Here is a 22,178-nt window from a genome sequence, read left to right as displayed (position 1 = left end):
CCCTTCCCAAGATTAATCGGCCATTCTGTAGTTGCAGACTATAACCATAAAACAGAGTGAAGCCAATTGATCCATACAGAACTCTCATCTACAGAGCTAACTGGTCTGAATCAGCAGTCAAATTATAAACATTTTGGCCCATAATCAAGCTGTTTTATTCTAAAACAATCAATACACAACAGACATTTCTCAAATGGTACGGTCAAGTGTTTGCTGTTGAATTTGCTTTCCAAAAGTTTTCACTGTAGGATTTCAATCAATTTTATAAAGTATATAAATGCATACTTACATTTCTATAACCCTTCTAATGTTTTCTGGAAATGTTGAAAAGTAAAATAAGAAAATGTTGAAGCACCAAATGTAACTCTTTTGCTCCGATTTTAAGTCTTGAAACTCAAAGTGTTAATGCATCAAAGGGAAAAGGTCTTCCAGAAGTTTACATAGGATTTTAGAGTCCATAAATAAGAGTGATGCCAACTGAAATCTTTAACATGGAATCAATGGAAATGAATCAGCAACCAAGTTTGCTTCTTTATTTTGTCCTAAAATACAACATCTCTAGAGTTTGTAATTTTACACTTAAAAGTGGGTTTGTGCCCTAATAAGCAACTGAACTCAAACTACAGGCACATATCCAACACAGTGAACCAGAAGCAATGTAGCATAGTGGCTAAGCAATGTAGCATAGTGGCTTGCCCAATGTACATAGGGCAATGTAGCATAAGGCCCTTCAGACTACCTGGGTTCAAATCCCAGGCTTGCCAAGAACTAGTCAGTTATCATCTGTGTGCCTCAGTTTCCTCATCAGTAAAATGGTAACAGTTTCAGCAGGGCACTGTAAGGATTAAACCAATTACTGTGTATAAAATGCATAGAACAGTGCCTGGCATGTGACAGTGAAGGTTTACATAAAATGTTCTTTTACTAAGTATTATACCAGGCAGCACAACACCTATATTTACCCTAAAAGCAAGTGTAATTCCTTGCTTTAAAAAAAAAAAAAAAAAAGTGGCATCCCATGATTTGCAGGAGAAAAAAAAAGTGGCAATAGAACAACAAAGCTATTTTCCCTTCAGAAAATTTTCAACCATAATATCTAAAGTCCTGAATATAAGAGATATAACCACAATTTGGTCAAATGTTCCTGGCTTACCAAAATAGGAAAACACACAGACATGATTACCAAAGATGCATTTGCAAATTTCTAAATGAATATACTTTGATCCTTATCTATTATTCTAGAATTAACTTAATCACCAAAGTACTTGAAAACATGGGACTATTTCTTGGCATTAAATCTTTTCTTAAGGGGCAGGAAGCATGTGACTGAAGACATGGGTCCTGTTAGATACTTTTACTCTGCCTTTTGCTCATTTTTTGTTTGTTTGTTTTTAAGCACACTATTTGTCATCTCAGTACCATAGAAAGGATACTACTACTATTTGAAAACAAGATATGCATGCCTTTCTTTCCTTATGGACTGTCCACTTCTGGCAAACACTAAGCAGGTCTTACCATTGAATCATCAGTGCCTTGTACAGTTCCACCACACTTCTTGAAGATGGGAGATTTTGTCAGTACCCAGCCCATGGGACAGGAGGAAAGGCTGACACGTGGAGCGCTGCCAGAGGCCGGGCCAGGTACTTTCCTCAGGTTAATTCATGTCATCTTTTCAATACTCCTTTGAAAAGTGCTATTATATACTGCTCACAATTTTAAAATCATAAATGAAATCAGGGTTATCTTTAGTCTTCATATTGAGAATCTGAAAAGTTCTATAGTAATTTTGATTTTTAAAAAGGTTCTCTTTATATCTTCTATTGACCTAATATGCTAATATGGCACACGGCAGACTTTTATACAGGGTTTTGTACAGAGTATTTTGTTGACTTCTATTATTCAGAGCCCTGGCAAGAAACTGCATTCACCCCATGTGATTACATGGAGAGACTTTAGTGAAGACAGGGTTAAGTGGGGGAAAAAAACAATAGCAACCCAGACACAATTGCAGCAGCTGTCATCACCTTAAGACCGAACAGGGTAAAACGTTTCAGCCGGGCCCAGTGGCTCACACCTGTAACTCCAGAACTTTGGGAGGCCGAGGGGAGGTGGGCCACGAGGTCAGATCCAGACCATCCTGGCTAACATGGTGAAACCCCGTCTGTACTAAAAAATACAAAAAACTAGCCAGGCGAGGTGGCGGGCGCCTGTAGTCCCAGCTACTCAGGAAGCTGAGGCAGGAGAATGGCGTGAACTCAGGAGGCGGAGCTTGCAGTGAGCCAAGATCCTGCCACTGCACTCCAGCCTGGGCGACAGAGCAAGACTGCTTCTCAAAACAAAACAAAACAAAACAAAACAAAACACCGTTTCCCAAATCCATTAAGAGCTAAGAGCCATGGTAGAGGTGCTGCCTAACAAAGATATAGTAGCAGGTCTTGCAGGGATGCAGTTACCTCCAGAGACAAAGAGCAAAGGCAGGAAGAGAATAGATTCTGTCCCCATCTCCTGCCAGTGCATCCTCAGTTAAAGCAATAGAAAACCAATCCACAGGGAGCTGTGAGCAAGGCAGCTAGCAGGGGAAGACTGGATTTGGGGTTGATGAGTGTAAAACAACAAACCCAAATTATCCTTCCTCAGAGAAAAACTGAAGGTTAACTAGGATAGATTTTAAGCTCCTAAGCACTTAGACCCATTCCAAATTTCTACTTTCAGGTCACAAGTCTTGTGAAAACAAAAACTCACTACTTCCATGCTTGCTATTTCTGAGTTAAAAGAAACTCCTTCCATCACTCATACACTGTTGGTGGGAATGTAAATTAGCTCCACCTTTATGAAAAACAGTATGGAGGTATCTCAAAGAAATAAAGTTACAACTACCATTTGACCGAGCAATTCCACTTCTGTGTATCTATCCAAAGGAAAAGACATCATTTTATCAAAGACACCTGCAGTTGCAGCACTATTTACAGTAGCAAAATCACAAAGCCAACCACAAGCCACCAAAAGGTGATTGGACTTTTAAGAATGTAGTACATATACACCAATGGAATACAACACAGCCATAAAAAAGAAAAACAAATGTCCTCTGCAGCAACACGGATGGAGCTAGAGGCCATTATCCTAAGTGAACACAGAAACAGAAAATCAAATATCACATGTTCTCATTTTTAAGTGGGAACTAAACAAAAGCAACACGTGGACTTAAATATGGAGAAAATGGACTCTGGGGACTCCAAAGCATGGAGGGTAAGATAGGCCTGAGGGCTGAAGTTACCTATTGGGTCCGGTGTCCAATATATGGGTGATGGATATGCTAGAAGCCCAACCCCCATCATCACACATAATACCCTTGTGACTAAGCAGCACATGTACCCCAAATCTAAAATTGTAAAAACTCCATCCTAAAACCGTTAACAGGCCAGGCGTGGTGGCCCAGGCCTGTAATCCCAGTACTTTGGGAGGCCGAGGCGGATAGATCACAAGGTCAGGAGATCGAGACCATCCTGGCTAACACGGTGAAACCCCGTTTCTACTAAAAATACAAAAAAAATTAGGCGGGTGTGGTGGCGGGTGCCTGTAGTCCCAGCTACTTGGGAGGCTGAGGCAGGAGAATGGTGTGAACCCAGGAGGCGGAGCTTGCAGTGAGCCAAGATCACACCACTGCACTCCAGCCTAGGCGACAGAGCATGATTCCGTTTCAAGAAAAAAAAAAAACAAAAAACCGTTAACAGGAGTTAGGTCTAGGTCATACTTACCTCTGAAACTGAAAAGATTATTTGTGAACTTGAGATTTTTCTAAAGACAACAATCAGTAAGGGCTTCAGAATATATGAAGGCAAGGTATGGCTATATTTTTGAATATAGTAGTTTCCATATTTTTACTTTTCTAAACTTCTTCATTGGCCAATCTGTTTTAAGGTCTTTGGAGAAAGTATGCCTAAGTACCTAAGAAAATACGTGTAACTCCATGCCATCTGGTCCCTCAGGATAAACTCACCTGTCCCACCACATCCTTTGTGGGTTCTCTCATATGCTCTCCTGCTCCACCTATGTCAGTTGTGAGGATCACAACTAATGTGTGATAAAGCACTTAAAAAAAACCACACAGCAGATGGTATTGCTATTCAATCAGTGTAATTCTGATAATGTCACATTTTTCTAGTTTTAATCTCATCTACAAATATTAAAATATTGAGACAAATTCTCAGATGTCTCAACTTTTCCCCTGACCCTGAAACAAAAACATGTTTGGTCTATCAGTGTTTCTTTAAAAATCCTTTGCTCCTTTATGGGAAGGTCCCTCCATGTTAGCACAGCTGTCCAATAAAAACTCAACCTGTTGGGCTCTTACTTCTTGTCTATTCTGCTACATACTGATGCAGTAACAGCCTCCAAATCTAGAGCTGCCTTTTAAACCAGCGAACTCAGTCCATACGTACACCCGTTCTCATTCTCTTATCCACTTACCCAAAACAAAAACCCTTTAAATTAAAAAAAAAATTAAAAAATTAAAAAAAAAAAAAACCCCAATCAGTAACAATACTTAAGTCTAACCATACTCTTTTTAGAGAAATTACCTTACAAAGCATTGGAAAGAGGTGCTGTAAAACCAGCCTGGGCAGCACAGCAAAGTCTGTCTCTACAAGTAAAAAAAACAAACAAACAAACAAAAAAAACACACATCAGCCAGGCATGATGCCATGCACCTATAGTCCCAGCTACTTGGGTGAAAGAATCGCTTGAGCCCAGGAGATAGGGGCCGTATGAGCCGTGATCACACAACTGCACTCCAGCCTGGGGGACAGAATGAGATCCTGTCTCAAAAAAAAAAAAAAAAAAAAAAAAGCAAAAAAACAAAAAGTACTTAGAGCACATCATCTTGCAACATTTAATATGACTTTTTCAAGCATAAAGATATCATATAACATAGAGACCAGCCTGGCCAACATAGCAAAACCCCGTCTCTACTAAATATACAAAAATTAGCCAGGCATGGTGGCAGACTACTATGTAATCCCACCTACTCGAAAGGCTAAGGCAGGAGAATCATTTGAAACTAAGAGGTGGAGGTTGCAGTGAGCCGAGATCGCGCCACACTGCACTCCAGTCTGGGGGACAGAGGGACACTCCGTCTCAAAAAACAGAAAAAAAAAAAAAAATCACATCACAGAAAGCATTGTAATTTTTTCCAATGCAAGAGACAGCATTTAGACTACACAAAATTAAATGAGTACTAGTTTATGGCATTTTCACTAAACAAAATTAAACGGGTAGTAAAATTTACATTTTTTTTTTTTTTTGAGATGGGAGTCTCACTATCACGCAGGCTGGAGTGCAGTGGTGCGATCTTGGCTCACTGCAACCTCTGTCCCCCAGGCTCAAGTGATTCTCCTGCCTCAGCCTCCCAAGCAACTGGCATTACAGGCGCCCACCACCATGCCCAGCTAATTTTTGTATTTTTAGTAGAGATGGGGTTTCACCATGTTGCCCAGGCTGGTCTTGAACTCCTGACCTCAAGTGATCCACCTGTCGTGGCCTCCCAATATTAGGATTACAGGCATGAGCCACCACGCCTGGCCATAATTGAGGGTTCTTATGGCCCAGCAACAAAATCAAAAGATTAATATATAGTGTGTTTATCACACTTAACTTGGGCTTATATTAATCAAGATAATTATTTCAAAAATGTAGATGGCCAATCATTAAGCTGGAAAATGCCATATTTAAAATAATCATTAATTTTCACTAAGTAGAGTTCAAACAGAATACACACATATAAGACATAAGAACCAAGTAATTGTTCAAATGTTTATTTTAATGCACAGTATGAGAAATGAACTTTTAAATCAACTGATTTGTACGGAAAATGACACGGCAAATAAATTAGACCTATGTTAAAGAGAAGGTCAGCTAAATAGCCAAACTTAAGGATACAAAATGGGCACCAATAAACAGATTCCACAGTCTTCTTTAAGAGACTACCTTTCAAACACAACTTTGCTAGAAACTGGTCCAAAGATCAACAGCACGTGGGAATGCTTAACAGGGGTGGTGATCAGGGACACGTTTCCTATGAAAGTAAGAAAAAAGTCAACAGTGAAAAATGAAGAGCATGATTTTATCCGAAGTACTATACTAAATACAAACACAACTAGAATCCTGTACTAAAACTGTTATAGCTCTGCAATGGTTTGCATGTGTGTCCCCTATACAACTCACATTGAAACTGAATTCCCAATGTGGCAGTATTGGAAGTTGGGCTTTTAAGAGGTGACCAGGTTATGTCATGGACTAATGGGTTATACAGCAATGGGACTGCTGGCTTTAGGCGAGACTGAGCTAGCCACTCAGCCCCTCTCCGTGTGATGCCCTAGCACATCAACACTGTTCTGCTTTGGGACTCTGCAGACACCCCCACCAAGAAGCAGCACCTTTTATTTTCATCTTTTATTCTTTGGTGACCATACAATAAGGGGGCATAGAACAATCTTTTGGAAAGATGGGATAAGGGTACTAGTAAATTTCTACTTAATGCTTGTTCAAGGATCTAAAGCTTGAGAAACACTGCTTTTAGAGGCAAACACAACAGTTAAGAGAAGCTGAAGAAGCTTAAGAATAGATCAAAGAGTACAGCATTATACAGGGGTCATATAAAGAGATAAACTTTTCAACCTTAGTAGCTTATGGAGGGACTAGGATGCTAACCACTGTCAAAAGAGTTATGAAGCAGCTGTCACAGGGCACTGATCTGAAAAACAAGTCCTCTGGAGATTAATAAGGAACATGATAAAGAAGCCCATTGTCTGGTAAGTTTGGAAGGCTGGGTTAAACAAAATTAAGTTTCTTTACTGCAAATTACTCAGAATTTGCTAATAAAAGATACCTAATCTCTAAAACAGTATCAGACCAAACAAGGTATCACACATTTTTTAAGTGTATTTCAATTGTGGCTGAGGGTACTGACTTATTGTGAAGATTTCTGGGAGTAGGTGTGGCTAAATGACATTGCCCCTAATCAGAACATTTTAGTTACAGAACTCAGTTTCCTTTTGCTATAATTCTGTTTAAAGACAATAGAATGCATCACAGCATCTATTGTCCTCAGTACTTGACCTTTCCAAGCATGGCTCTTTCTGTGCCTTTTCAATCCTAAGAGCTACCTCAGCTGCCCATCCTCTTAAGTTTTTCTGGCTTAAGTGTTAAGAGCTGTGATATTTTAAATAACTTACATAATACTTTTATCCAGGCAAAACTGTCTCTGCTTTTCATTAACTCTAATTATAAAATGAACACAGCTCCCTAATTTTTTTGTTTTGCTGTTAATAATTTTTTCTGAGAAAAGTGTTAGGGTACCTGGGTGCTGCTTTGATGATGTTGTCCACACGCAGAATCACCTCTGCTGCTTCAGCTGCACTCAGAAGAACCTGTCGCTTCACTTGAAAACTTTCTGTTATACCCAGGATAGCCATATCGCCAATGGTGCCTTCCCTCATATCTAAAAAGAAAAAATGTTTACTAAAAAGTAGTTTTAACTATCAAAACATCTCTAATGATTTATAATAAAACTTAATCCTGTTATTAATAAAATTAGGACACCCAACTACTTTACTCAGTAGGTGGATATGCCTACAAATGAGCTCAAAGAAAGCCTTTAGATCACCTGTGATCAGAAGCTGGAGACTGGCCTGGCAAACATGGTAAAATCCCGTCTCTACTAAAAATATAAAAATTAGCCGAGCATGATGGTGGGCACCTGTAATCCCAGCTACTCAGGAGGCTGAGGCAGGAGAATCACTTGAAACTGGGAGGCGGAGGTGGCAGTGAGCTGAGATCATGCCATTACACTCTAGCCTGGGCAACATGAGCAAAACTCTACCTCAAAAAATAAACAAATAAAATAAAAGGGGCCAGGCTCAGTGGCTCACACCTATAATCCTAACACTTTGGGAGGCTGAGGCAGGAGGATTGCTTGAGGCCAGCCTGAACAACATAGTGAGATCGCCCCCATCTCTTAAGAAAATAAAAATAATTCAGTCAGGCATTGTGGCATGTGCCCTAACTACTTGGAAGGCTGAGGAAGGAGAACTGCTTGAGCCAGGGGTTCAAGGCCACAGTGAATTATAATGGTGCCACTGCACTCCAGCCTGGGGAACAGCAAGACCACTGTCTCAGTAATAATAATAATAATAATAATAATAATAATGTCAACTGGTCACCCTATTAATTAGAAGACAACAATGTCAAATAATAAAAAACAAATGGGGGCCGGGCACGGTGGCTCAAGCCTGTAATCCCAGCACTTTGTGAGGCCGAGACGGGCGGATCACGGGGTCAGGAGATTGAGACCATCCTGGCTAACAGGTGAAACCCCGTCTCTACTAAAAAATACAAAAAAACTAGCCGGGCGAGGTGCCGGGCGCCTGTAGTCCCAGCTACTTGGGAGGCTGAGGCAGGAGAATGGTGTAAACCTGGGAGGCGGAGCCTGCAGTCAGCTGAGATCCGGCCACTGCACTCCGGGCTGGGAGACAGAGCGAGACTCTGTCTCAAAAAAAAAAAAGAAAAACAAATGGAAGAAAATTCAGAAGTCATCTACACAACTTCTCTTCTTGTGAGAATCCTGCTTCACTTTCTCACAGATTAACTGGTGCTCCCTCTGGTTCAATGACAGGATTATCTATCTTCTTAAGACTACTCTATAATGTCCAGCACAGCTTGTCAGAAAGTTTTTCAATACGAATTAAATCTGCCTCATTGGCCACTCTTATCTATGGACTGGAGATCTGTGATCTGTACTCAAGATTATCTCGCAGTAAGTTTACTATGAAATTAGGAGTTCATACTGATTGTATAAGCAACATAATAGTTTATGTTATTTTCCAGAGTGTAAGTATTGTTTATATTTAAATCCTATAGTCATTATATACCAAATAGTTACAAATCTTCTAATCAGTTTTATATGTCTTATGGAATAACAAAGTTTGGGAAATGCTGAGCATATAAAGTCACACACATTTTCCCAGCACATATAATAGTTACGAGGACAAAGCAGAAGAGTCTTTTATATGGTTGGTTATCGTTAACTCTTTATGCTCCAAAAGAAAAAAAGGGCCGGTGAAAAGAGTTACTTTTAACAACGGCCACAAAGTTCCCCTTGATTGCTTACCCAGTCCAGCAGTGGTATTGCCTTCACTGTGAGCAGCCCTGAGCTGGGCCACCAAGTCTGCACTGTCATAGCCTGCATTGTCAGCTATGATGGTTGGCAACTATGAAATGAAGAAAACAAGTAACTACTCACTCTAAGAACCACTGATTTACTCCTAACTAGGATAGCTTTTTAAAATTATGCATTTAGAAACAATGTAATATCTGCTTCAATTACTGCTCTCGAAGAAGAGAAACTCCAGAATTAAATTTAAAAGCAGTATTAACCAGTTTATTTTCTACTCATTTTAAAACTATCAATAACCACAAAACTTAAGTTCAGATCTCTCATTCTGATTAACTTACCATTCTCAGTGCTTTAGCGTAAGACTCCATTGCAACAGCTTCTTTGCCTGGTGTTCTACTGGCAAGCTGTGTCACAGCATGAGCCATCAACATCTCAGAACAGCCTATAGATTAAAATTTCCAACAAAATATTGTAAAACTTAGTTGTCTCCAAGATACTGAATTACTGACTTTAAGATATGCCAAGCATTTTAAAATTTAGTGCAAAGGCAATATAAAGTTTCTATAAGAACCATTAAAACCACTTATGACTTATATTGTACTTCAAGAAATAAAAATACATTCAACATTTTCTAAATGCTTACCTCCTCCATAAACTGTTCTAGAGTCCTTTACAGTTTGCGCAAGAACACAAAGAGCGTCATGCAAAGATCTTTCTGCTTCATCTAAAATTTGTTGAGTGGCACCACGCAAAACAATGGTACAAGCCTCACCTAAAATTAAAAGTCACAGTGACCACTTAGGGACAAAAAGTTTGCCTTCTATTATTTATACAGGTGTTGGTTATATTACTGGGTTCTGAAAGCTGATCTGTCTTCCTGTATTATACATTCTCCAACAATCAAGGTTCATAATGGTTTTAAGTTATCAAGGAAAAAAACTATGTTGAACATGCACTTTTCACAAAGACACAGTAATACAAGATTGACCTCAAGAGACTGAAACAAAATATGTATCATGCTTCTGAAGAGTTGAGACTTGTAAGATACACTATTCTAGTAATTACAATAGCCTTTACTTCAACAGAGCCTAGCAAGAATTTAGACACCTTAACCAGGATTTATATAATCACTCACCAAGGGCAACCCCAGAAAAGTGAATGAGTTTGTCTTCTCCAATCATGACTTCCTCGATAAGTTTGCAACTTCCAAGCTTCACCAGTTCTGGGTGATCAAAGGTAGAGGCAATTTCACCACCTATAAACATAAACATTTATTAGCTAAATGCACGGTAGGCTTAAAATTCCTGTTTTCTAATAAGCAGTAATGGATAATGATAGGTGATGTGTTTAACATTTTAAAGATTGATTGCTTATTATATACCAGGCACTCTTTAAATACTTCATATTGACTAATTAATCTTTAAAACAATCCTCTTGGATAGGCTCCATTATCATCCATTTTACACACGATAAAAATGAGGCCAAGAGGTTTACTTTCCTATCCAAAGTTACCCAACTAGGATGAACATAAAAAGCTGGGGTTCAAACCCAAGCAGTCTGGCTTCAGATCTATAAGCACACACAATACTACCTCCCAAAGGTTAAACTGAGTCTTAAAGCAGTTACTTTTGAATTGAAATTCAGATTCTCTTCTGAATCCAATCTATAATTCCCAGCACAAGACATGAAAATATTTGTCCTGTATGTCAACCACTATACACTTCATGAACTGCTTAATAATCACCTGGTATCTCTCTCACAAATGAAATGTCCTAAGGCCTAAAAAAAAGAAATGCATACTAAGAATTTCCCAGACCAAATTTAACAAGAACAAATTAATTTTAGTCCTTATGTCTCATTTCTATTCCTATTTTCCCTCCATCTTCCATGCTGTAAACTGAACAGGTCAGTCACTTCATTCCCTATTTCCTAACTAAGCAAGTCAGGTTTGCATTTCAAAATTCTTTTCTCTAGCTGACTACTCTTTTCATAATGTGAACTGCATATATTATCAATCAACCCTTCTCTTCCTATTCCTTACTGATAAATCTGTCAATGCCCTATTATTTATTTTACAATAAATTCATAAAGACTCTGGTCTTCTAAACTACTAATTTATACTCATAACTTGTATAAAGTTCTTTTTACTTCTGGCTGAGAAAATTCTGAGACTGCTTTGTGTTCTAGATGTGAGACACAACAGATATTTCAGATGTCATATCCAAAAACAACACTAACTTAGCTTATGAAACTTTTCACTTCATCCTTCTACATGTAAGGCTTTTTTTCTTTCTTTTTAAAGAGACAGTGTCTTGCTATGTTGCCTAGACTGGAGTGCAATGACTGTTCACCAGGCACCATCATAGCACATTACAGCCCCAACCTCCTGGGCATAAGCAATCTTTCTGCCTCAGTCTCTTGAATGGATGAAACTACTGGCACATGCCACCATGCCCAGCTCAAGACATTTAATGACACCTGCAAGAACCAATGTTATCAAACACCTTTGACAACTACTGAGCTTTTAAGGATGGGAGCCACCATGTGGTCAACTTCACAGACGTATAGTTGGTGTACTTTAAATAAACATTCTTCTGGGTATATACAGCAATTTCATGTCAAGACCTTACGATACGTTCGATACGTTTATCCCATCAATATATTACCATTTACTTCTCACATCTTTTTTTTTTGAGATGGAGTCTCGCTCTGTCACCCAGGCTGGAGTGCAGTGGCGCCAATCTCAGCTCACTGCAACCTCCATTTCCTGGGTCCAAGTGATTTTCCTGCCTCAGCCTCCCAAGTAGCTGGGACTACAGGCGCCCACCACCACGCCTGGCTAATTTTCGTATTTTTAGTAGAGACAGGGTTTCACCATATTGGCCAGGCTGGTCTCAAACTCCAGACCTTGTGATCCGCCCACTTAGGCCTCCCAAAGTGCTGGGATTACCGGCGTGAGCCATCGCACCCGGCCTCTTACATCTTTATTTTGTGGAACTAAAGAATGAATTACACAAACATGAGCATCTTAAATTTTGTTTATTTGTCGCCTTAAAGTATCAAGTATGCAGCGGCTCCTGAAGGACTTTAAAGCAGGTAAACCCACTTCAAGTAATTAGAAGAAAATGTCTCTTGGTTAGAGGAAGACTATGCTTCTCAAATGATTTAAAAAAATGTCTTAAGAGATCATTCTGCGATGAGACCAAGTCCACTCTCCAAAGGTTAGTACACTATAATTTCTTCTAATAATCATGGCAGTTCCAAACCATGTGGCAGCCCTACTGACTTCACAACTCATAACCCATGTCTCCAGTTCTCCTTAATTCCCATTTCCAAACCCACTTTCCAACCTATTCATTCATTTTCAAGGACCTAAAATCTAGAAAAATCTGTTAAACTTAGTTTTCTAGGGCTTAGAGTTTACTATGAAAACCATTAACGAAACTATACTTATACTCCTAAATCTATAAACATTTAATAAACAAAAATTTTTAAACCATTAGTTACCACAATAAAGAGCAGACAAGCTACATTTTTTTTTTTTTTTTTTAAATTTAAAGACAGGGTCTTGCTCTGTCACTTAGGATGGAGTGCAGTGATGTGATCATAGCTCACTGCAGCCATGAACTCCTGGGCTGAAGAGATCTCCTGCCTCAACCTCCCAAGTAGACGACTACAGGCATGTGCCACCACGCCTGGCTAATTTTTTGTAGAGACAGTCTTACTATATTGCCCAGGCTGGTCTTGAACTCCTGGCTTCAAGCAATCTTTCTGCCTTGGCCTCTCAAAGCACTGGGATTACAAGAATGAGCCACTGCAACCAGCCTGAACTCTTATGTCATTTTGATATAGACAGACATGTCTGATTTACAAACACAGTTTCTGTTTGACTCAACTGGAATTATATCACTCATACTTCTTTTAAAGGGTATTGAGGTATACTAATTTCCATTATACAATGTTGACTGTTTCACTTATGCTAACCTTTATTACTTTCAGAAACTTAAAAAAATTAATAAAAGTAATGTTTCAGTACTTGACTCACTCTTCAGCATACAGTAAGTGTTCAATAAAGGTTACCTATTATAACTGTACTACTACAAAGGACACAAAGGATTCAGCTACTTACTTGGCAATAAAAACAAATGAACAAACTAGATAAATATAAATAGACTTAAGACTTTTTAAAGCTCTAGTTTGTTCAGATTTTAACAATGGTCTTACAGGTTTGTGAGAAAAAATATATCTATCTTTTTTTTGCTGTTGTTGAGACAGGGTCTCACTCTGTCGCCAAGGCTGGAGCGCAGTGGCACGATCGCCATGATTGCAGCCTCTGCCTCCCAGGCTCAAGACAGTCTCATCCCTCAGCCTACCAAGTGGTTAGGATCACAGGCGCTCGCCACCACACCTGGCCAATTTTTTTTTTTTTTTTTTTTTTTTTTTTTGTAGGGATGGGGTTTCGCCATGTTGCCCAGGTTGGTCTGAAATTCCTGAACTCAAGCGATCTGGCTGCCTCGGCCTCCCAAAAGTGCTGGGATTACAGGCACGAGCCAGTGCACCCAGCCAAAAATCTACCCTTAAAACAGTGACACAATGAAAGAAATCTATACCTACAGCAAACGTGGTATATAATTTGGTATAGTAAATGTAATGTATCTGCATTTCTAAATTAAAGATATCCAAGAGTATAGATTTCAGAATAACTGTTGAAATTCTAAACTCCTTCCTTTGATTTCTTAACAATGAATTGCATATAGTAACAAATAATAAATCCAAGAGTGACTATTGTGTTTGTTAAAAAAACAATACCTTTTTTCCATACCTGTGACAAGAGCTAGGCGTTCCACACCTGCAAAATCTGCATGCTCAATAGCCATGACACCAGCAGCACCAAAGAGCTGTTCAGGATAATTATAAATTAATTGCCTGTAAATAAAATATATGAAAACATTATGCTCAAAACTATTACAAGATAAACTACATTAGACTAAAAAACAAGTAAACATTTTTACCACACAAGTAAAAGAAATGCAAATTAGAACAAGATTGCATTTCTTACCTGTATAATCAGAATTTATCAATTACAGTACTAATGCATCCACTACTAGCATTGAAAACAGGTGTTCTTTTTATTATAGTAACTGTATAAATCAATCCCATAATTCTGGCCACTGTAAGTGTGCATAAATCACAGTTTACAAATTATGAAAATCCATAATTTAGGTGAAGTTATGTAAGGCAGTTCCTAACAAATCATTAATTCAACGTAAGTAAATATAAAGTATTCCTTAAACTTTCATAGAAAAAAATCCTTTCTTACAAGCACAGACCTGTTAATAAAGCAATTTATTCCATGCTTAAGAATACGTTCAACTTTCTCCTTCATTTTTTCCTTTTCCGCATGTTCTATTTCTGCAACCTTTGCTGTAGAATCAACTCTTACCCGGGAACCAAATATCTAAGACAAAGAAAAGCATAAAGAGAGCATCAGTTTCATTACTTTTTTTTTTGAGATTGAGTCTCGCTCTGTTGCTCAGGCTGGAGTGCAGTGGGGCAATCTCGGCTCACTGCAACCTCCACCCCCCGGGTTCAAGTGATTCTCCTGCCTCAGCCTTCCAAGTGGTTGGGATTACAGGTGCACGCCACCACGCCCAGCTAATTTTTGTATTTTTAGTAGCATGGGGTTTCACCATCTCATACTGGACAGGTTGGCCTCGAACTCCTGACCTTGTGATCCGCCTGCCTGGCCTCCCAAAGTACTGGGATTACAGGCGTGAACCACCATGCCAGTCCTCATTACTCTTTTTAAAGAGTCCCATAGCATATCTCAAAATTTTTACCAATGTATCTATCAAAAAGTATATACATGTGTATATATACAATAGACACCTATCCCAAGCTTTTTAGTGCAATTGATTCCTGAGTTTATAGAAGCCAGCAATTTTTTTTTCTTTTTTTTTTTTTTTTTTTTTTTTGAGACTTTAGAGACAGAGTTTCACTCTTGTTGCCCAGGCTCGAGTGCGGTGGCGCGATCTCCTGGGTTCAAGCGATTCTCCTGCCTCAGCCTCCCAAGTAGCTGGGATTATAGACATGCGCCACCACGCCCAGCTAATTTTGTATTTTGTATTTTTTTTTTAGTAGAGACAGGGTTTCTCCTTGTTGGTCAGGCCGGTCTCAAACTTCCGACCTCAGATGATCCACCGCCTCGGCCTCCCAAACTGCTAGGATTACAGGAGTGAGCCACTCCGCCTGGCCAGCAATTTGAATTTTTAAAAAGTACAGTTACATACCTTTATTTTGTCTGTATCCATACCAGTATTTGCAATAAGAATTTTAGCATTTTCAATTCGTTTTGGTTGATTTACTCCTATTTTTTTATCCAACAGAAAGCCTACAATAAATATAAGAACAGTATCATATTTAATACTTCAAAGCAGCCTTAGTAAATCTTATAAAGCTGTCTGCTTTATCATATCACTATTTCAAAGAAGCTATTAAGTCCAATTTACCAAGCTCTTAGAAGGTATAAAAGCAAGCTTGTCCAACCCACTTTATTCTGTTGTTGTTTTGCTTTGTTTTAGGCTTTTAGCGCCTGAAAGCCATGGATTTTAGCTTCTGTCTCTAGTGATAAGAAAAGAGGGATGAGGAAGGGGCTTTACTGGCCCAACCAGAAACAGAAACTAGGAACCCATGACTGTATTCTCTTCCTTGGACACTCCTGGTATAAAGCATCCCACTAGAAGAGTTATTACAAAATTCATTTAATGGGTTACTTAAAAAATAATATATGAAACAGGAAATATGAGAACACAGTACAGACAGTAAAATTACACAGTATTTTGAAACTTTTGTTTCAGATATAGACTACACCCACATCTGTATGGGTTGCAAAATAAAGACAACAGGTTAAGTCCACTTTTATTAGCTTGAAATCACCACCACAAGAGAAAAACTGAAGATTCAGGTATTGAGGCTGGTGGTAAAAATGAAAAACCATGGACAATGGAGTCAGATAAACCTGACCCCACTCATGCCCCTGCTGCTGGCTATATAACCTTGGACAAATTATCCAACCAGAGATGCTAATTTGTAAAACAGGAATGTAACCAGTGGCAGAGGTGCTAGTTACCAGCCTAGTCTTGTCGCTTTGGAACCATCATACAAACCCAGTACCACCTACCTCTCCAGGCCTTTTTTGGTTAGAAACTTTTCTCTTACGAAGCCACCTTTATCTTGGGTTTTCTACTCTATTCAAGTGAACTTAATCCTCACTCACCAGGTCCTGATGACTAAATGACTAAAGTTCCTATTACAATTCCTAGTACACAGCAGACATTCAAGAATGGTGCTGCTTGTGCTACTATTCTTGTTGTAATGCTCCTATTAGAAATGCTACACAGCAGCCAGGCGTGGTGGCTCATGCCTGTAATCCCAACTCTTTGGGAGGCTGAGGCAGGTGGATCACCTTAGGTGAGGAGTTCCAGACCAGCCTGGCCAACACGGCAATAACCAGTCTCCACTAAAAATACAAAAAAAATTAGCCAGGCATGGTGGCACATGCCTCTAATCCCAGCTACGTGGGAGGCTGAGGCAGGAGAATCGCTTGAACTGAGGAGGCAGAGGTTGCAGTGAGGCGACATCATGCTGCTGCACTCCAGCCTGGGTGACACAGACAGACTCCGTCTCAAAAAAAAAAAAAAAAAAAAAACAGAAATGCTACACAGCTCTTGTATATAAACTTAACCAAGAGTATTTTCAGAATCATGACATTCTCTTAAAACAAATCAAGACCTATAACATACACCAAAACCAGGACTCCAAACCACTGGTAAAAGCAGAAGTTATAAAGCACCATCTAATTCTTTTTTTTCCTTCTGTGTACGAGAATGCCTATACTTTTTGACAGGTCATTTTGTGAAGTAAATTCAATGTGAAGATGATCTGGAAAACTTCACTCTATAAACAAAAATGTACTACTAAGAAAACAGTACTTGTTATGTCTCATTTATCACTCTTTAAGAACTAGATCCTCTTGCCCTATAAACATACATAATTACTAGTTAATTTTTTTTAAATTCTTTTCTAAAAAAACTAGTCATCCCCCAGTATACAAGGGATACTGGTTCCAAGATGCCCACACACACCAAAATCCACACATACTTAAGTTCCAGGCTGACTGGAACCAGTAGATTTGAAAAGTTGGCCTGCTATATACACGGGTCTCAAATCCTGCAAATACTGCATTTTCCATCCACATTCGGTTGCACATGCACAAACCACGGACACGAAGGGCTGACTATATTTATTGAAAAAACCTGCGTTAAGTGAATCTACATAGTTCAAACCCATGTTGTTCAATGGTCAACTGTACATCCTCGACAACCAGCTAACACAATGATATGACTGACCCAGACCCTTCCTGGAGAATACACATATAATCCTGGTAAAAGTACCATTTGAGAATAAATGATTTCTAGCAAAAGAAAACTACATTTCCTCTTTATCAGAGACTGCAAATAACTTCATGGTAGTTAAGTAAACTCTAGAGATCATCAACAATGCTGGAATAGTGTGGGAAGAGAAGTACAGTCAATGAAATGACAAAAATGGTTGCACATATGGTATGTCCTTAAATTCAAGTTCACTGGCTTTGTAAAGTGTCACTGGTCCCAAAACAGAATTCACTCAGTATTCAGCCCTCAGCATCCAATCAAAGCTTCTTGTATCTGACATTCATACATACCTTCATCTAAATAAGAATCTGCCAAACTTCCTCCTAGCTTCTTGATAATATGAATTGCCTCGAGGTTGCCAGAGCCTTTCAGTCTGAGAACTGCTTCTACAGCTAACTTTGTAAAGTGGTCTTTGTGATGAGTAAGAAGTTTTGAGGATAATGTTGTGCCCGCAATATTCATTAAATCTTGACGGAATTTTACTTCATCGGAACTAAATAAAACCAACCAAATACACATATTAACCTTACTTTTCAAAATTTATCTATTCACGTCAATAGATAGTATTACCCTAACTGGTCAAGTTTGTAAGCTATAAGAAAAGAATTAAACCTCAGCAGTAATCAAGAAACACAAATTATTTTCCCCACCAAACTGGCAAAATGCCAAAAAAAAGGGGGGGGTGGGGTACAGCACACAAGCAAGCAAAAATCTAATATTGGCAAGAATATGAGAAATGGCCAGGCACAGTGGCTCACGCCTCTAATCCTAGCACTTTGGGAGACTGAGGAGGGTGGCCTGTAATCCTAGCACTTTGGGAGACTGAGGAGGGTGGATCACTTGAGGTCAGTTCAAGACCAGCCTGACCAACATGGTGAAACTCCATCTACACTAAAAATACAAAATTAGCTGGGTATGGTGGCACATGCCTGTAGTCCCAGCTACTTGGGAAGCTGAGGCAAGAGAATCGCTTGAATCCAGGAGGCAGAGGTCGCAGTCAGCCGAGATCACACCACTGCACTCCATCCTGGGAAACTCTAAGAGCGAGACTCCGTCTCAAAATAAATAAATAAATAAAAAGAATATGAAAAACAAGTAATATTATACAGTTGCAAATGGGAAAATTAGTAAAAATGCCTTAAAACAGTGGTCCCCAACCTTTTTGGCACCAGGGACTGGTTTCAAGGAAGACAATTTTTCTACCTGCATTAAGCATGTTATGAAAGAACACTAAATGTTTAGAACAGTAGTACTTTGGTGTACCAACCCATGATCGACTGCAGAACTCAACAGTGCCTCTCTTGCAGCCTTTGTGGCTTCTCTCCAACCCGCTATGATGGTCTGTGGATGAATCTTTTTTGCAATTAAAGATTCTGCTTCCTATTAATAGTTATAAAATAAAAGTTATAAATAGAAAATTATTAAGCACTCCTCAACAGTAAAGATGGAGGAAGTAAGGACTTGATTACCTCTGATACTCAAAAACAGTAGGAAAAAGAGTTGCTCAGTTGCTCTTACCCTTAATAATTCTGCTGCTAAAACGGTAACAGAGGTAGTGCCATCACCAACTTCATCATCTTGAACCCTTGACATATCTAGAAAAAGAAATTAGTTAACTCAAAATTGCTTCTTTGCTTACTAAATTCTCCAAAAATATTCACTACCAATCTAAACTTATCAAGGTTCCTCATACAAAAAATTCTTTGGAACTTTGAGGTCTGAAATGTAACAGTTTTACCACCAATATATGGCACTCCTGAAGCTTGTATTTTAACAATGATAATTAAAACCCAGTGGACATCAATTGACAGTACAATTGGTCAACACAGCCTATTTATAAAGTTATTTCAAAAATGTTAACCAATAGTATTATTAGGTTGGTGAAAAAGTATATTCAGACTTACCAACTAAAACTTTAGCTGCTGGATTGTCAACACCAATGTTTTTCAGAATAGTGGCACCATCATTGGTTACCATAAGAGAGGCATCTCGTCCGCTGCTTAGAAGAATTTTGTCCTAAAGGGAACATAATTGGTTCAAGTTAAGATATAAGTACATCTTGAAGAATGCATGGTTCAATCAGTATTCTCATACAATGCTAGTGTTATCAACACCCTGGATGGCTATTTTGTGGTATCCATCCATCAAATGTTTTCAATACATACACCATGTTAACCAAACCGTGGTATCTACCCCTAGAAACATCAGAAGCACAGGGAGACACTAGTTTTTGTTTCAACACTGTTAACTGCAAAAACAATGGAAAGAAACTATCAGTACAGCCATAATTAAATTATAAAATAATTAAGGTACAAGATAATATTTGACAGTTAAAGAGGAGGCAGTATTATCTACTTACACTGAAAGGAATTTAAAAGACCAAGCTACAAAACAGTATTGATAAATAGTACCTATGTTTTATAATACAGTATCTATTATATGAGTACAAAATACATAATAAAGTACACATAATTCTACATAAATAGAAAATTAGTAGTAGTACATGCGAATTATAACACTACTTGTCACTGAGGAGGGGCATAGGATTGGGGATGGTGATTCTGGGGACTCTGATTTTTACTAAGAACATACTTGTCTTTTATAATTAAACGTTCTAAAGATTAAAAAGCATTTTAAAATGTTTGTTATTAATTATATTTCCACTAAGGGCTCTAAAACAATATTAAAACATAAAACTTTTCTATTTTTCCTACCATGCCTTTGGGTCCCAAGGTGCTCTTTACCAAGTCTCCAATGGCGATGGCACCAATAAAAGAAGTCTGGAGTAAAAACCAAGGAGATTATCAGAATCAACTTTACCGTCTTCAAGTACAGTTTTATCTTTATTTACTTTTTTTTTTTTTTTGAGGCAGAGTCTTGCTCTGTCGCCCAGGCTGGAGTGCAATGGTGCGATCTCAGCCCACCGCAACCTCCGCCTCCTGGGTTCAAGCGATCTTCCTACCTGAGGCTCCCAAGTAGCTGGGATTACAGGCACCCGTCACCACGCCCGACTAATTTTTGTATTTTTAGTAGAAACGGGGTTTCGCCATGTTGGCCAGGCTGGTCTCGAACTCCTGACCTCAGTTCATCCGCCTAACTCGGCCTCCCAAAGTACTGGGATTACAGGAGTGAGGCACCGCACCTGGCCTCCAGTTTTATCTTTAAAACAAAAGTTAGAACAAGGCTTACCAGGCGAGCTGTCTCTGCTCTCTCTTCATCAGCTCCTGCCTTGAAGATGTTAACAGGTGCAAGGGAAAGGGATGCCTAAAAAAGAAAACCAAGAGGCATTTCGTTTAAGTACCAATACTCTAACACATACACTGAGGTGCCTTCCACTTGTCTTACAAGTGGATATCTAAGAGAAAACTCATTTACAATAATGTTTTCAAACAAATGAAGCTTCCATCATCGGAGAAGGCATTTAAGTGGGAGAGAGGGACTTGTAGGAGAGCGACATGGCTTTTCGGATCTACAAGGCCCCAGGAGTATAAACTATACACCAGCGAGACTGACAGTTACCTATGGCTAGACAAAAGACGATCTTGAACTAAGAATGAGGCAGGGAGGGGTTTTTTGCCATCGAGGGGACGCCTGCCATGCGGGCGAGGGAACGCGGCCTCCATCTTCCACCCCCGGGTGGCTCTGGCCCCGCCGCTCCAGGCTCCGCCCCTAGAGGGAGGGCGGGGCGGGTCCCACACTAGAAATTTCTTCGCTTGGCGTGAGGCGCGGGCCTGGGCTCCGGGGACTATGCAAAGGCCTGGGCAGAAGGAGACGCTGGCTTTGCGGTCCACTCCTCCCCCTCGTGGTGGGCTCCACCGGCTGGCCTGGCACAGGCCGCACGCCCCACGGCTCGCACCATGTGCGGCGGGCCGGAAAGCCAGAAACGGAGCCTACAACCCCAGCAGGACAGAGGAAGCAGTGGGGTGCCAAGAGCACGGGGAAGCAGGGGCAGGGCAAGAGACAGGGAGGTCAGGCTCACCATAGTTCCGAGGAGTTCCGCACACAAGTGAATCCCCTCACAGCTCGTGCTCAGGGCCAGCAGACAGAAGGAAGCCGGAAGTGACGTCACACACCCTACTGTCGGGGGCGGGGCCCCGGCCTTCGCGTCCCTCCGGCTGGCCGTTACCGCCAGCAGGCGTCCCATTTTGATTGGAGCCCCACGGGCCGGAAACGCAGCCTTTCACACTGGAGGGGGCGTGGCCGCCGCTCGAGGACGGAGGAATTGGGCGGTTGAGAGAGGAACAACCCAAGAACAAAGAGGCGGCTGCTGCACGGGTTGCCATAGCAATGGAGTTCTTGCTCACACTTTATTTTCTTAAATTTAATCCTTAAACATTTGTGTTAAAATCACACATGTACACAGTTCAGTGTTATGTGCCAATAATGAAACCATAATTTACCTACCTCACCACTTCCTGTCTCCAGGAAAACTACTTTCAACTTTTTCAGTTTTTTGGGGGAGCTATTTACTATCATATTCCCAGATAATATTATTGCTATGTTAATTTTAAACATTATTTACTGAGTATTACAGAAGAGGACTTCCTTTTCTCATA

The 22,178-nt window shown here is 39.7% G+C and overlaps 1 protein-coding gene across 2 annotated transcripts; it reads right to left on the bottom strand.

The window, feature by feature from the left end:
* Window positions 1-5,794: 5,794 nt before the first annotated feature.
* Window positions 5,795-21,809, bottom strand: CCT2 (chaperonin containing TCP1, subunit 2 (beta)). 2 transcript variants are annotated; one of them, XM_011976616.1, is made up of 16 exons: window positions 21,602-21,809; window positions 20,812-20,886; window positions 20,337-20,402; window positions 19,527-19,638; window positions 19,141-19,217; window positions 18,890-19,002; window positions 17,913-18,115; window positions 15,460-15,560; window positions 14,500-14,627; window positions 13,992-14,095; window positions 10,305-10,424; window positions 9,813-9,941; window positions 9,508-9,611; window positions 9,164-9,263; window positions 7,354-7,495; window positions 5,795-6,070 (listed from the first exon to the last, which is right to left on the bottom strand). In XM_011976616.1, the coding sequence occupies exons 1-16, from the start codon at window positions 21,764-21,766 to the stop codon at window positions 6,040-6,042; spliced, it is 1,770 nt and encodes a 589-aa protein (XP_011832006.1). In that variant the 5' UTR covers window positions 21,767-21,809; the 3' UTR covers window positions 5,795-6,039. The 2 variants fall into 2 exon arrangements, with proteins under 2 accessions (XP_011832006.1, XP_011832008.1); XM_011976618.1 differs by lacking the exon at window positions 21,602-21,809 and adding an exon at window positions 21,136-21,464.
* Between the last annotated feature and the right edge of the window lie 369 nt (window positions 21,810-22,178).

This window comes from Mandrillus leucophaeus, unplaced genomic scaffold (genome assembly GCF_000951045.1).
Source record: "Mandrillus leucophaeus isolate KB7577 unplaced genomic scaffold, Mleu.le_1.0 Scaffold169, whole genome shotgun sequence".
Taxonomy (NCBI): Eukaryota; Metazoa; Chordata; class Mammalia; order Primates; family Cercopithecidae; genus Mandrillus; species Mandrillus leucophaeus.
This window is presented reverse-complemented; position numbering and strand designations above follow the sequence as displayed.